This window comes from Zophobas morio, unplaced genomic scaffold (genome assembly GCF_036711695.1).
Source record: "Zophobas morio isolate AGI-343-1 ecotype UQ-CSIRO unplaced genomic scaffold, CSIRO_AGI_Zmor_V1 ptg000044l, whole genome shotgun sequence".
NCBI lineage: Eukaryota > Metazoa > Arthropoda > Insecta > Coleoptera > Tenebrionidae > Zophobas > Zophobas morio.
In genome coordinates, this window is record NW_026972149.1 from 10260886 (window position 1) to 10274638 (window position 13753).

The window sequence follows — 13753 nt, forward strand, 5'->3', positions numbered from 1 at the left end:
TGATATTGGTACATCCTCAAAACTCATGTTGAGGTGTAGTGAGATAAAGAGTGCAGTAAAAAAGTAAAAACGGTTGATAAAAGAAGATGCGATTGCGAGAATAGAGAACAATATAAGTATAAATAAATAAATTCGTATTTATTTATTTATAATAAAGGACAGAGTGTATAAGTAGAGAGGTAGTTATAAGGACAATTATAAATAATGTGTTAAACGGTATTACAAGGAGCAACATGATGCAAAAGACGACATCGTGAGAATAAGCAAAAAACAAAATAAAAAAAATAAGAGAAAAGTCGTAAATGTATCAGATCTATTTTATACATTTGATAGGTATATTACAAAAATTGAGATAGATACGTAGTAGTAACTTGAAGGGAATGATTAGAACCCAACGTTAATGTAGCTTTTATACTTTATTGTATTGAGTTTTGTCAACATGGAAAAGTACAAATATTGCATTACACCGACTTCTAGCCTGGAATACACAATAACATTGTGTGTAATATAAGAGTTGTCCTGTCTGCAACGCAATGGCGATGCGATTACACTTGCATACTTAGTATTTGCCAGTGTCCAGTGCCAGTGTACTTTACATATTTAGCCTACTGTCCGCACTATCCGATGACCTGGTTCCCAGCTTCCACAGCCTTTCTTATAAAGAAACCCAATCGAACGTGAATCTGAACCGAATCGAAGCAAATCCGAAACAAGCTAATCGACATCAATCAATCAAATAACTAAACACTGCACGGAGACCGTTTTACCGTCTGCTCGATGATACAATCCCGAATCTCTACGGCGACTCAACTAATACTCAATATCTAATATCAATTACTGATACAATAAATAGGTATAGATTACAAATAACCACCAAATGACAATAATACACACAAATGCAGCATGTGACACTGGACAATAAGCAATAAAAGACAATGAACAGTTTAAATATTAAGTATAATAATAAGTTAATAAATGTAACTAAAAGTTGGAAACACAGAGATCTTTTCTTGTTTGTAGTACGGCTAGGCTACGGCGATGACCGCGTCTTCCGACTACTACTACTAATAATATATGATACGACCTTGCGGTAAATTTGTTTTAAAATTATTTATTGTTTTTTTTTTTTTGTTAGGGTATGTGATGTACGACTACTAGAACGGTTGCTCGGCTATTAATTAATTACAGTAAATTATTTCGGTAATATTAGGGAATCAGTTCAGTTCCATCAGCGGGGCTTGATGGGTGCACCGTGTCGGGAGTCGGTCTGTTGATATGTCGTCATCGTCAATCACTTGATCACTTGTCACCTTCCATCCTTGCCGGGATCCGACAGCACAGCTGCGCACCGCCTGTCCGACTCCTTTTTCCTTTAAGAAGACTCGCGGCACGAGGAGGGAAGACGGACGGCCGAGCCGCACGCGATCCGCGTCAGCGCGACCCTCCGCCGCAAGGTAGTGTAGAGCAAAAGATCTTACAAACCTCGCCTCTTATACTAAAGCTAAGTATATTGTAATAAGAACTTTCTTATAATAAGTTATTGCATGAATTACAGTTTATGAGGTACTGTACTTCCTAATAATATAACCTCTGTACATATAACTTTTGCACTCGATATTTATAATAATAATAACCACCATTTTTATCAAAACAGATAGAATATAAGTATGAGTATATAATATATGTATATATCAATCAGTGGTTTTTTAATAATGGAATGCATCTCGTCACAACAATATTTGAGCTATAGCCCTGCTTGGCGCCGGGCGGGATCGGGCGAACCCGCATCCAGGGCGAGCGTCTCGGCGTTGAGGTCACGGCGCGCATGCGCATTACGCCGGGTCGCCCGCCCGCAACACAACAGCTACACACATAGAGAAAGTAACCAATAGGAATATGTACTATATTACACTTACGCTAGAGATCTACACAACACACAAAGAGATAACCCTTATGTAGAGATACGTAATAGTGATATACGTAATCCATAATAAGTACTTAATAATCAATCATGACCATAATAGAATATCTCGTAATAATACATAATAATAATCAGAATAATATCAATCAATATAGTACAATGATTAAAAAAGTTAAGCGGTATATTTAGCAAATGGCTAGCCAAATAGAAGCTAAGAATGGTAAACAAGCATTGCTGATAGACATATAATATCATTTGAAATAGATCGTTGTTCTGTAAATGGAATTAGTCTACACGAGTTTCGATTTAGGCCAGAGTAACCAATAACATCACCTACGTCACTAGTTTGTGCTCGGAACACTAACTGTTATACTGACTTAGACTGTATACAAAGATTGTACGTCGACCCGTACGCGTTTGCAGTGGAGTTCGCGGCGATGGTCGCGGTCTTTTCGCTTCCCTCTCTTCTCCCTATCTACATTATAATACTATCCGATATTTCTAAGACCGCACCGGAATGGACCTCGGGAGCCCCCCGCAAATAGGCCCGGGTCCGCTCGCGCGTTCGCGGCTATCACAAACGGGGGGCATTTCCATTTGCACCGTATTACCGATTCTATCTCTACTTCACAGATCGACGCACCGCCCCAATTCCGGACATCAGAACAGAAAACGACTCGCGACCTTACGCAAATACTCAAAAACAACAACATTTTTGTGCGTTATCATCGTTCCTCCTGTCGAAGATATGTCACGAAATTAAAAAAAAATTAAAATAAAAACCATCAGATCCTTCCGAGTGTTCTCTAAAACATCATGGTCCCATGAAAGCACAACTATCTCACTTTCTCCCTCTCTCTCTCTTTCACGCTCGCTGTCTCTCAAGTTTCGTAGACGATCTCGCTCTCTCCCTCCTCGTTGAACAAAAAAAGTCGGACGTTTGGTACAGGTTGAATTTCCGATAATGAAACAAAGCAACGCGTCTACAAAAGCTCTCTCTTGGTGTATCAGGTTTCCTCTGGCATGATGTCACACTCGCGATTATCCAGGTCACAATAGATGCTTGCCCGTGATCGACCGAAACGATGCGAATCCAAAATATTGGTATTTACAAATCGGGGTGTTTTTGAGAGACCCGCGTAAGGGTTTAGCAGGAAAGAGGAGGCGTTCTATCGCGGTGTTTGTTTCGGCGTATAGTTTCGGAACAGTGCATCGTAGCACCGCGCCAGAACGCTGTTCGGCTGGGTACATATTTATAGCAAACTTGGAATTTGGAAATGGTTTGTGATCTGTTCTGACATCCCGGGCGGTGGTCGAGGTCCGTGGGTTATCTATGGTGGTATGGTATTAGAGTGAGACCGCTGCACTCCCTCGCCTGGTTGCTAGTCGTTCTTGCTTGCCCAATAAAGCTATCAAGACTCGCCTTATAATTGTACTTATTTGCCTAGTTCGATCAAACTTATAATTTCTATGTACATGTTCGTATTCTGCGCTGCCGGGCGGGCGTGTGCGTTTCGCTTATTTATCAAACCGACGATACATGCAATAAAGGTATAATGAAGTGGCAATGGTCCTGATCAAAATGCCAAAACACAGTCTGCCATTGTTAATAGCATGCTTTATAAAATATGTATCGATATACTCATTATTATCCGATCTCAAGGTACGAGTGTTTTATAAAAATAAAGTGATTCTTTAGTGGAAGTGGCTGGTTAGTCTGAAGGTGGTTAGAGGCGGCGCGACGTCAGCGATCGATGCCGCCGCAGTCGCGTCGCTTGTGCAATGCGTAGTAGCATGTTGCATCGACGTCAGCGAACACCGTGAGACATCACAACACAGGAATCGTAATAAAACCAAAAATTAAAACAAAATCATAAAGTAACTTTAATTAAATTTATATTGAAAATAAATTAAATGAACCAAGTCGTTAAAATAATCGGAAAACTAAAATTAACAAAGTATAAGACAAACTCGGCACGGAACCTCCGTTCCGTTCCCAAAAAAGGAAAAGAAAAGAAAATCATAAATAAATAATAAATTAACGGGATAAGTTGTGGTCTCGCTAAAGCATTGCCGTCGCTTATTTGATGGCATTTCAAAGCAAAACCACGCAATTTTCTTCTATCAGAAAGCTGAGGGTGTTAGAAATCCGGTAAACGTGAAATTAAACACAACACACAAATAAGAATAAACGGAGCACCGGTGCGGTGAGGGTGTGACTGTGTGTTTTTTTTTTCAGTCGTCCATGCCGCGTCTGCGTCCGCGTCTAGTCATCACGCTTCTCAGCATAGTCGGGTTCAGAAATATTTTTTTTGAAATTTTACAACTTGTTCGTCTACCCAATAGTAATAATTACATAACATGTAGTTTGGTGCCCATCACCTATCACATGCAGACATAACTAAGCAAATATACACATATATTTATTTTATTTAAAGTCAGCCCTCGCCGCCACGGCCGTCCGCGAACACAAATTACAAATACAACGGTACAACGCCACCAAACTAATGAGAATGCTCCACAAGAGCGTGGCTGTTGTTGATGCGACTAGTCTCAATTTAAGAATACACAAAACACTACATATAAATACATAAATTATACTAACCAATTAATAATTACGAAATTATATAATAATAAATACTATATGTAAATATATATTGTTTAGCTATCATGAATCTTTGGGCGAGTTCCCAACATGTCAATAAATGGTGATGGCACAATTTTATAGAAAAAAAAAATCAGACCGTAGAAATCTTTGCTATAGGAAACGCGAATGCACTTCTGACTAGCTTCGTATCTTTTTTTATAAGTACTAAGTTATTATATAGGGAGGTGCGCTTTTGGCGGGCGCCCCCGTTCTCGCTGGACGCTGTCGCACGTCCGCGCATTAAATTACCTACATAGAGCCCGTATAATTTACACGAACAGTGAACAATAAATAATAAATAATGTTTAAATATTGGCGCGGCATGCGCAACGTCCAGCGAGTGCGCTGGTGTTGACTAAACGTCGCTCTATGTAGTTTTACTTTTATTCGTTTTAAAGCTGACCTGCAGGACACGGTTACCCAGCGTGTAACCGTTTAGCGACTGGATGGCTACTACGGCTTCGTCATAGTTGGTCATCGTAACGAAGCCGAAACCTTTACATTTGTTCGTCTGCAGATCACGGATCACTTTGACGCTCTGGACGGCTCCGAACGGGCCAAACAACTGCCAGAGAACATTCTCTTCTGTCTCTGGAGCGAGGTTATACACGAAAATGCACCAACCGGAACCGTTCATAGCGTTTCCGGGTAGCATGGAGTTGGCCAGCAGGTCTCCGGCCAGCGGAGAATACCTGAAAACGCCAATCAAGACATTACACCCGGAAATTCGAACGTGTGTCAAAGTTGAACCTGAATCGTCCCGTTGGGTGGTGGATGGGGCCAGCAAAACGGCGCGTGGCTTGGGGAGTAAGGTAAGCTGCCAATGGAGGAATGGCTTTGTTGTTGTTACTCGGGTTGTTGGCGAACTTGACTGTGATAGGTTCGGTGGAGCCTTTGGGAATGGTACCATTGAGTTCCTGGATTGCTCGTTCTGCCTCTAGACGTTGGTCGAAACGGATGAAACCTACTCCTTTCGACAGGCCTGCACCGGAAATATCCACATTTTCACTAACACACCGACAACTCACCACTACATCAAGTCCGATCATCGTCGTCGTCGAACCGATAACAACAATCGGACTTTACAGCTAACGAGCAAGCCGTTTATTACAGTTCGGCTCCAAACATCAACAACGTCTGGAATACTCAAGAAAGGCATGATCAAACTCGAAATATCTAACCGAACAAGTGCAATAAAGGTAATCATGCATCAGTTTAGTAGTACATCAATGCTAACATTTCGACTGAAAACCTTCAAGCACATTCGTAAACAGCCTCTCGTTGTGTGTAGGTTTTAAAAAACTAACGACGATCGAACTCGAGGAACGGTCACATCGTCGTTAGTTTTTTGGAACGTGTTTCGTGTCATGTCATGTATGTTTGTGTATGTGTGTGTGAATGTAAGTGTAGATGTGTTGGGTATAGTGATTGCTCTGCTCTTTTAATATAAAATAAACGAAAAAACGAAAAAAAAAGCTAATAAAAATCAACATGCCACGATGCAAAATAAAGATAACGAAATAAAAAGAAACTCAACAAACAAAAGCAAAATTAATGAATTTTTTTTTTAATTATGAACGAAAAGTGATACTAAAATTTGGAATTAGACTTTGTCAATTGATATGGGGGGAAGGGGTGCATCGTTCAGCTGGCTTTATAGAACATTGGTGTACTTTGAGACACGAACGTTCAAGCAACTAAACATTTACTATGCAGTTTCGTTAGCGTTCTGGCTATTTCGCTACTTTACTCTGGAGCTATTATATACGTTTTTCGATAAATTTTCTTTTAAATTTACAAGAGAGAGTATGATCGATCGCGCCCGAAACAGAACAACCAAAGAGTGGATTTGGTGGTTGTGGGTGGTGTTCAGTTGGGTGTTATGGTAGAGAGAGAGGTACGTACCAGGCAAATTCTCTCCGGCCCCCGTGACAAATTGACGTACTAGGGAAGAGAAGAGAAAAACGCAAAATATAGGTACAGTAAGACAAATAATTTGTGAACTGACGGCAACCGGGTTAACACCACGGAATGCCGCTGGTTTAATTAAAATGTTACAAAAGCCAAATTTCAACAGTAACTCTGAATTAAATCATATTAATAATTAAATCAAAGCTACCACATCCAATAAAAATAATAAAAACTAAATATTTACTGATTGTAATAATCAATAAACAAACTGCAAGTATGTTGATGTATTTTGTATGTATGTTACTGTGATTGTGGCATCAACTCCACCTTCAAACATCCCTGGACCGTTCGGTTCATCACTCTCACACACACACTCTACACCTCGGAAATTTCAAATCTCGACTCCCATCTCGACGTTGTCCACCAAAAAGCGCTCAATTTAAAAAATAAACCAAGTTACGCTCAGACGCCAACTTGATTTATTCCATAAAATCCGACGAATGGAAGAGCGGCCGCTTTTTAGCAGGAAACGTCAGAGACCGAGCTTTAAAACTAACTTCACTCTCGACTCAGTTACCCTTTCATTCGTAAAGTAACTGCCATAGGCGACAGCAAAGCCGGTTTTAGTCGATTCGAAATTGCCGCGTTCGCACATATTCAGCTCAACCCCCGGCCCACGAACCTTTGCGGCGAAGATTGCAACCTTGGTTGTGGCAAGATTGCGACAAGGCTGTGCCATCGTATACTCTCAGCGGTCTGGTCATCGGCACTGGACTAGTGTACGCACACTGGAGTATATGATCGCAGGTTGTTGTTTATACAAAAAATGACGTTACAACAGACTCTTACCGGTTATGTTGTCGCATAAAATGCGCGATGTAATTATACGACCGTACGGACTGAACAGGGATTCCAAATCTTGTTGGGTCATGTTCTTCGGGAGTCCCGAGACGTACAGGTTAGCACCCTTGATAGCCTCGGAACTGGGCCGTGCGTATGACACCTGGAAAAACCACATCCTCATGTAGGTGTCGGTTTCGACGATCGTTCGATTGCTGCTCGATTCAAAGGCAGGGCGAACCTTTGCCAACTTTGCAACTATGCCGAACATCTAAGTGGAGATTTATGCATTTGACCCTGTCGTTCGGTCACGTCGCCCGAATGCATCCCGCGTTTCGCCGGAAAAAATCAAACTTTTCTCACCTTAATTGTCTTGTTCTGCAATCTTAATCCGTTCAGCGTATTGATTGCTTTTTCGGCGTCTTCTGGTCTGTGGTAGTTTACGAAACCATAACCAAGTGATTGCCCTGTAAGCAATGGACTAGTGATAACCCCAGGCACTGCAGGAAATCAAATTTCGAAAAAAAATACGTGTTAATAAACACAAAAAATTAAAAAAACAAATCAATAAAAATAAAGCAAGCACAACTTAAATAACACTACTGGGTACTAGTACGATCATAAACTACATAAACAAAGGCTGAGTTACAAAATGATAATAAACGTGCCCTAAAATAAACGACTACACCAACGCTTTTCCCACAAATAATTTTTATGTCCAAATGTAAACATCCCAGAGGTAAGTAAAAATTCAAGCGCGTAATCCAACCGATGGTTATTTTTAGTCCCAATTCAAATTTACAAAATCGTCAAGAATTTTTGCTAATAAAGGCCACCAAAATAAATATTTACGCTGTATTCAACCGAATTTAAGCAAATAAATTTTAACGACCTGCCTTTCTTATTAGATAAGACTCATTATCAAAGCGTAGACACAGGCGACTAAACCGGGCTGCGGATTCCTAACCCATACATCGATATGTACAACGCAATGACTATTGATCTTGTCTGTCATATTGTCAATCGACAACGTACATATATACAAACAACGTAAACGTACATTTATTTTTTTACGTATTATTTGCACGTATTACGGTACTAGAATTGACATAGGCGGCCTACGATTCGAGATCGTCTAAAAAGTCCCAAAAAAGATCGTTAGTGACGCCGCAACGGGATGCAGATATAAATACGCAGACAATCGTATGGAGCTTTGAAAAAGGCATATGACACTTCGTCCCCTTGAGCACATATGTGCGAGGGTACAATACACGTGCCAATGACTCACTTTCATTGACAAAGGGGAAACGACGAAAACTAGATAGGTAATAAAAACGAGACCGAATTTTAAAAATGCCTACTTTTCATAATTAACGCAAAAATTTACAAATTTGCCCTAGCAGACGTTAATCCGATCCTTCTCCCACTATAAGCATCTAATTCAAAACAAAGTTCCCAATTTAATCGTGTACAGGAAGTTTGAGGCCACCAGTGGCGTACTGACATAATTTTATCTTTTGTTTGTATCATCGAAATGTATACGAACAAATTGAAAAGCTCTCGTGCCGTATACAAGAGTAATCCAAGCTGGGGCTATGGCGTTTCGCAACATTCCGACATGATACGGAGATCGAATATCAAGAAACGTTCCAAAGGTAGTCCAGTTAGTCAAATGTCCACCCTTGTCGATGAATAAATAAATAATAAACGTCCATTGTGCACTGACATAATTTACAATGAGCAAAAACCCAAAAATCGAAATTTACGTGTCTCATTTTGTTTACCAAAACTTGTGATTTTTAATTTGGAACAAGTAGAATGCAACGGACGGAGTCGTGGCAACGTGCAAATTCTAAAATTCATGAAAATCGATTACAGTTTATAATATACTTTGGCAGTGTTACAAGTTTTATAACTTCTATAAATAACCACACTGCGTGGATCAATGTTTAACTACAAACAACATTTAGGTTAGAATCGCCTTCGATTGTTTTTGATAACTGTTCGAACTAATTGAAAGCGAAATTGGTGAAGTTCCAAAAAGAGTATGCAATTGATAACCGTACAAAATGGATTTTGGGGCGTGCGTGGCCACAAATAGAAAGTTCTGGGGCATTTTTTGGTGTTTGGGTTGATCATGATTCCTACCTGTTACTTTATCGCGGATCAGCTTGCAACTTTCGACTTCTCCGATGCTGGAAAAGAGTGACCGGATTTCTTCCTGTGTCATGGTTTGGGGTAGGTAATTAACGATGAGATTCGTCTTGGATTCTTCTTGACCTCCACCGACTTGACCTCCGCTTCCTCCATTTTGTTGTCCAACAACCCCCGAATCCAATCCGTTGGACATCATGTTTTCGTCGCTGAACTCAAAATCGTAATCTAGAACTTCCTCAATGGTGGCGGCTGGTTGGTCTTCTTGCGAAGAACTTATTTACATTAAAATCAACTTGTTTAATTCACTATTCGAGTATAAAAACAATACGAAATTTCTAACACGTTTGTTTTACTTTGCAACACTTTTTAGAACTCTATTACAACTTTCTTCATATAGAGGGTAGAAAAATTCCCTATTCTACAATCTGAAAGAGAAGAAAGAGAGATCGATTAGTTTGATTGGAAAAGCGACTTTGTAGGGTTTGCGTTGAAGGAAATGGACCGGAAAGAAGGAAACAATTATGTCTAGGTAAGCAAACACCGGAAGCCATATTGGTGACATCACTAAATACAAAGGACTAATTAGATTTGCGAGGTTATCCGGCGAGACGATCCGAAATGCATTTTTGATTTTACAACTATTAGCTATCACGTAAGTCTTTGTAACTGCACTCGAGCGAACTTATCCACGCAACTCCGGCAAGCTGATAACAGTTAAACTGGTATTTTATCGGCTGTCCCACGTACACAAGCAGATTATTACATTTTTATAAAAAATTACTGGTACCCCGGCGGTACCAAAAAACGTGCGTCCATCAACTACAATGTAAACACAAAGCCGCACGCTACAACATCGGGCAAAAAAGAAACCAAAACAAAAACAATAAAGCGCTTCAATGTAGTAAAAAGACATCAAGCTTTTGGTCAAACAGAACCCGACGCTATACATGTTAATTAACGAAAAATTAAATGGTAGCTTTACCGGTGGTCACAGACGACGGTCTTTTTAATATCGACGGACTGGATTTATTTGTGGTAGGACTATAGTTTGACCTTGAGGTAATCAAGGGTTCGCCGCGTAGCGCAAACAACCCCTAATAATAATAATTTAAGAGTTTGTGAAAGGAATGTATCGTGTTTAGGTGATCGATTGTTCGTCGGACAACACGAATCGTAGATCAACGATGACATAACCCTCCTGCTTCTTTTTGTATAAAGTAACTTCCTACTTCTAGGAGCACATGAATTTGATTTTCGTCGTATTTATAGACGCTGGTCTATTTTCGGATAAAGAAGCATATACAAATCGTTGAAAATTTTGAAGAATTTGTGATGAATACGTTCTCGATGTTACAGTTTGCTTCGCGTAAGTCGTCGCTTTTTTGCTTGGACGGCGTTACCTGGAAGTGAGTGTTCCGCGACCGGTTTATGAAAATAATCGAGCAGACAGCGGATGAAAATTTCACGGGCGGATCGATTGTTCGAAATTATTAGATAACGCAACGGCGTATTATTATTGTAAGTTTTACGCATTTTGAGGAGGTGTAACCTTTTGGTAAACGGCTAAAAGCGATTGGTTCAAGGCACGTGCGTTTACACTTAAGTCGGAGATTCCCCTACATTTCCAAAAATATCGCACACTTGAGTAAAATCTGGACAAGGGTGGGGGTGGTGTGTATCGGACGTAACGCGATTGTTTACACAGAACCACGTTTTACACGCGAATAAAAAAAGCACAATAAAAATGTAATTGCGATAAGGGGAAGGCAAAATTATTGATTATTTTGCACGAAGGTGGGCAGTGACACGATAAAACGACTTACCTAAATTAAGAAAATCACATACGCGTGAGGTCACATTAAGGTTGAAATTTAGATTTGTGTTCACTAATAAATAGAAAAGGAAAAATAAAATAAAACGAAACAAAAATAAAAAAACAAAACAAAAAGTGAAACAGCTCCTACGCTCTCACAACTCGTACTGCAATTAAAGCCGGCACGGAACAGTGGGGGCTTCCGACTAGGTATCGCGCGTATTGAGCACATGCGCAATTATCATTTTACGGGCTATTTTTAATTTTTAGCAAATTTTTCACTAAAACCGAAATAGAATATTTACTCCAATAACTCAAAAACGTTGCATTTTTCGATCGGGACGAGGAAAGCCGGCGCGGAGGCAAATATTTTGACACCCCCTCCACACGCGACCCCATCGCGCATACATTTTAGTGACATTCTGTACCCAGTTTGCATCCCTTTTGATGCGGCACAAGCGAAACTGGTTTCATTTTTTATAGTACGCATCAAGCACGTGCGGCATATGGTAAATTAAAAAGGGGGTAAGTTAAGTAGAGAGAGACGCCTTGAGCCACCCTTAAAGTAACGCACGTTGAATACATTTGTTTCTCTCTCTGTCTAGGTTTAATAACAAGGGGAAGGGTGCACCTAATCAGTGGGTACCGAACAGCTGATGGCATACAAAGAGACGGCCCTTTCGCCCCTAGTTTGGCGTCTAGCGTATTCCCAGACTAGAGGACATTCACCCGCGTTTCTAACACTCTGATTGACTAGGGTGGAGCAAATTTTTCGGAAGCATTTTCTCGATTACGATCGGAGTTCGCATTATTTATAAATTCGAAAATGCGACGCGTGCGTGAGGAACTTCGGTTTTGTCCATATGGTTCAGATAAAGCTGTACCAGGTGTGTATTTTGAGTGTGACCTGACCTATTAAAGTTAGGGTGAGATTAGATCGTCCAGATTGTACAGCGTTAATGAATATTCAAACTTCGCTCGAGCACACGCACGTGGTCATACGTCTCCCCGTTTCCTTTTATCAAGGCACACGGAAAGAGTGGACTGTTTTTATTTTAGTCCGTGACTCTTCGGAGGGAGAAAAAAATTAAAACGAATGTATATCACACATATACAACGAACCATCATCATCCGTTGCTCCATTTCCGCAAAAGACGAAAATTAGAATTCAGAAAAAATTTCTGATCGGGTAGACCAATGGAACCCGCCGTGTTTAAATCATTCAGAGGCTCAGACGAACCCGCGAATTTCGTTCGGCGCGAGTCTACGTAAGTGATGGTTTGTGTTTTCAGAATCAATAAAAAACTATTTATAAATGTCATATTTTTGTGGAAAAAACGCCAAGTTCAACCGCACGAGCTGGTACAAAACGGGAGTAAGTCGCGGGGGCTCGTGTCAATATCTGTGATGGAGAGCGAGTATAAATAAAATGGTTGTGCCGAAATATAGTTGAGATTGCAAATCGACGTCGCGTGGGAGGCATGGAATAAGGGAATAATGGTAATCGAGGCACGGGCTTTGGCCAGGCCGGCCGTAGTATTGATCGTCGACAACTCCCTTCCACAGTCGCAACCCCCGCGACTCTCAGCTCAAGCTACCGGCATCGCGGTAATCATTACGACTCACGTAAATGTTTGCGAATTTTAAGAACGACCAGACAGACAAACGGAAAATTAAAGGCTGTCTGTTAAAGGTAGGAGTCGGGCGGCGACAGGTGAAGGTATATACGTGAGAAAAAAAAAACTCACCCTTTGATGTTGGTGTTGGATCCAAGATTGTAGCACAAATTATTGTAATTGTTAAAACGATTGAAACTGTATTACGTATCCACTAACAGTGCGAGATTGAAGAGAAATGGTAATGATGGAAGAATGTATGAGTATTGTACAATGACGGGAGTGATTGATCAGTTAAAACAGGCGTTAAAAAGGATTGCACTTATTTTTAAAGACGATTAAATATAATAATTTTCTAACGATGCAAGGTTATTAAGCCAACCTAGAGTACAATAATTAACCGAACTATGAAACTTTCAATAAATATTTAAATAATTTATATATTTATACTATTGATTAAATATAGACAATAGTAGTAGGAATTATTAGTAATAAGTAATTATGCAAGGAATGATATTATTACATAACGTACACTACCAAACGTAACACAAGTGTTATTCAGAGAGTGCAATAACTAAATGGTGTTGCATGGCGCTGGCGAGGAGGGTGTCGGCCAGGGGTTGCAAACGATCGATATTGTGCGCGCGCTTTCACCCCTGGCCCGGGGCCGACGCTGCCGACGCCGCCCCCATTCATGCGCTGCTTCTCTTCCTGCTATTCACCTGCCTCCAGACGTTCGCCGGCGCTCCGCCAAGGATAGCGCGCTCCTTCACGAGCCCTCGTCCACGCGCCACTACAGGACCCTGCTCCCTGCCCCCGCTCCCGTACGTGCAAATACGTCATCCTTA

The 13753-nt window shown here is 40.6% G+C and overlaps 1 protein-coding gene across 5 annotated transcripts; it reads right to left on the bottom strand.

Moving 5' to 3' along the window:
- Positions 1 to 397: 397 nt before the first annotated feature.
- LOC135141222 (ELAV-like protein 3) lies at positions 398 to 13406 on the bottom strand. Of its 5 annotated transcripts, none has more exons than XM_064072111.1 (7): positions 13038 to 13402; positions 9468 to 9901; positions 7683 to 7819; positions 7329 to 7482; positions 6474 to 6512; positions 5319 to 5550; positions 398 to 5260 (listed from the first exon to the last, which is right to left on the bottom strand). In XM_064072111.1, the coding sequence occupies exons 2-7, from the start codon at positions 9670 to 9672 to the stop codon at positions 4936 to 4938; spliced, it is 1092 nt and encodes a 363-aa protein (XP_063928181.1). In that variant the 5' UTR covers positions 9673 to 9901; positions 13038 to 13402; the 3' UTR covers positions 398 to 4935. The 5 variants fall into 5 exon arrangements, with proteins under 5 accessions (XP_063928181.1, XP_063928183.1, XP_063928182.1 ...); XM_064072113.1 differs by having other exon boundaries at positions 7683 to 7786; positions 13038 to 13399; XM_064072112.1 differs by lacking the exon at positions 13038 to 13402 and adding an exon at positions 11300 to 11445.
- Between the last annotated feature and the right edge of the window lie 347 nt (positions 13407 to 13753).

Excerpts from the sequence above, each read along its gene's own strand:
- LOC135141222 (XM_064072111.1), bottom strand. The coding sequence starts at position 9,672 with ATGATGTCCAACGGATTGGATTCGGGGGTTGTTGGACAACAAAATGGA. Across the intron at positions 6,513-7,328 it reads TTTATGCGACAACATAACCG|TACGTCAATTTGTCACGGGG; the intron begins GTAAGAGTCTGT and ends TCTCTTCCCTAG. Across the intron at positions 5,261-5,318 it reads CACCCAACGGGACGATTCAG|GTATTCTCCGCTGGCCGGAG; the intron begins GTTCAACTTTGA and ends TGGCGTTTTCAG.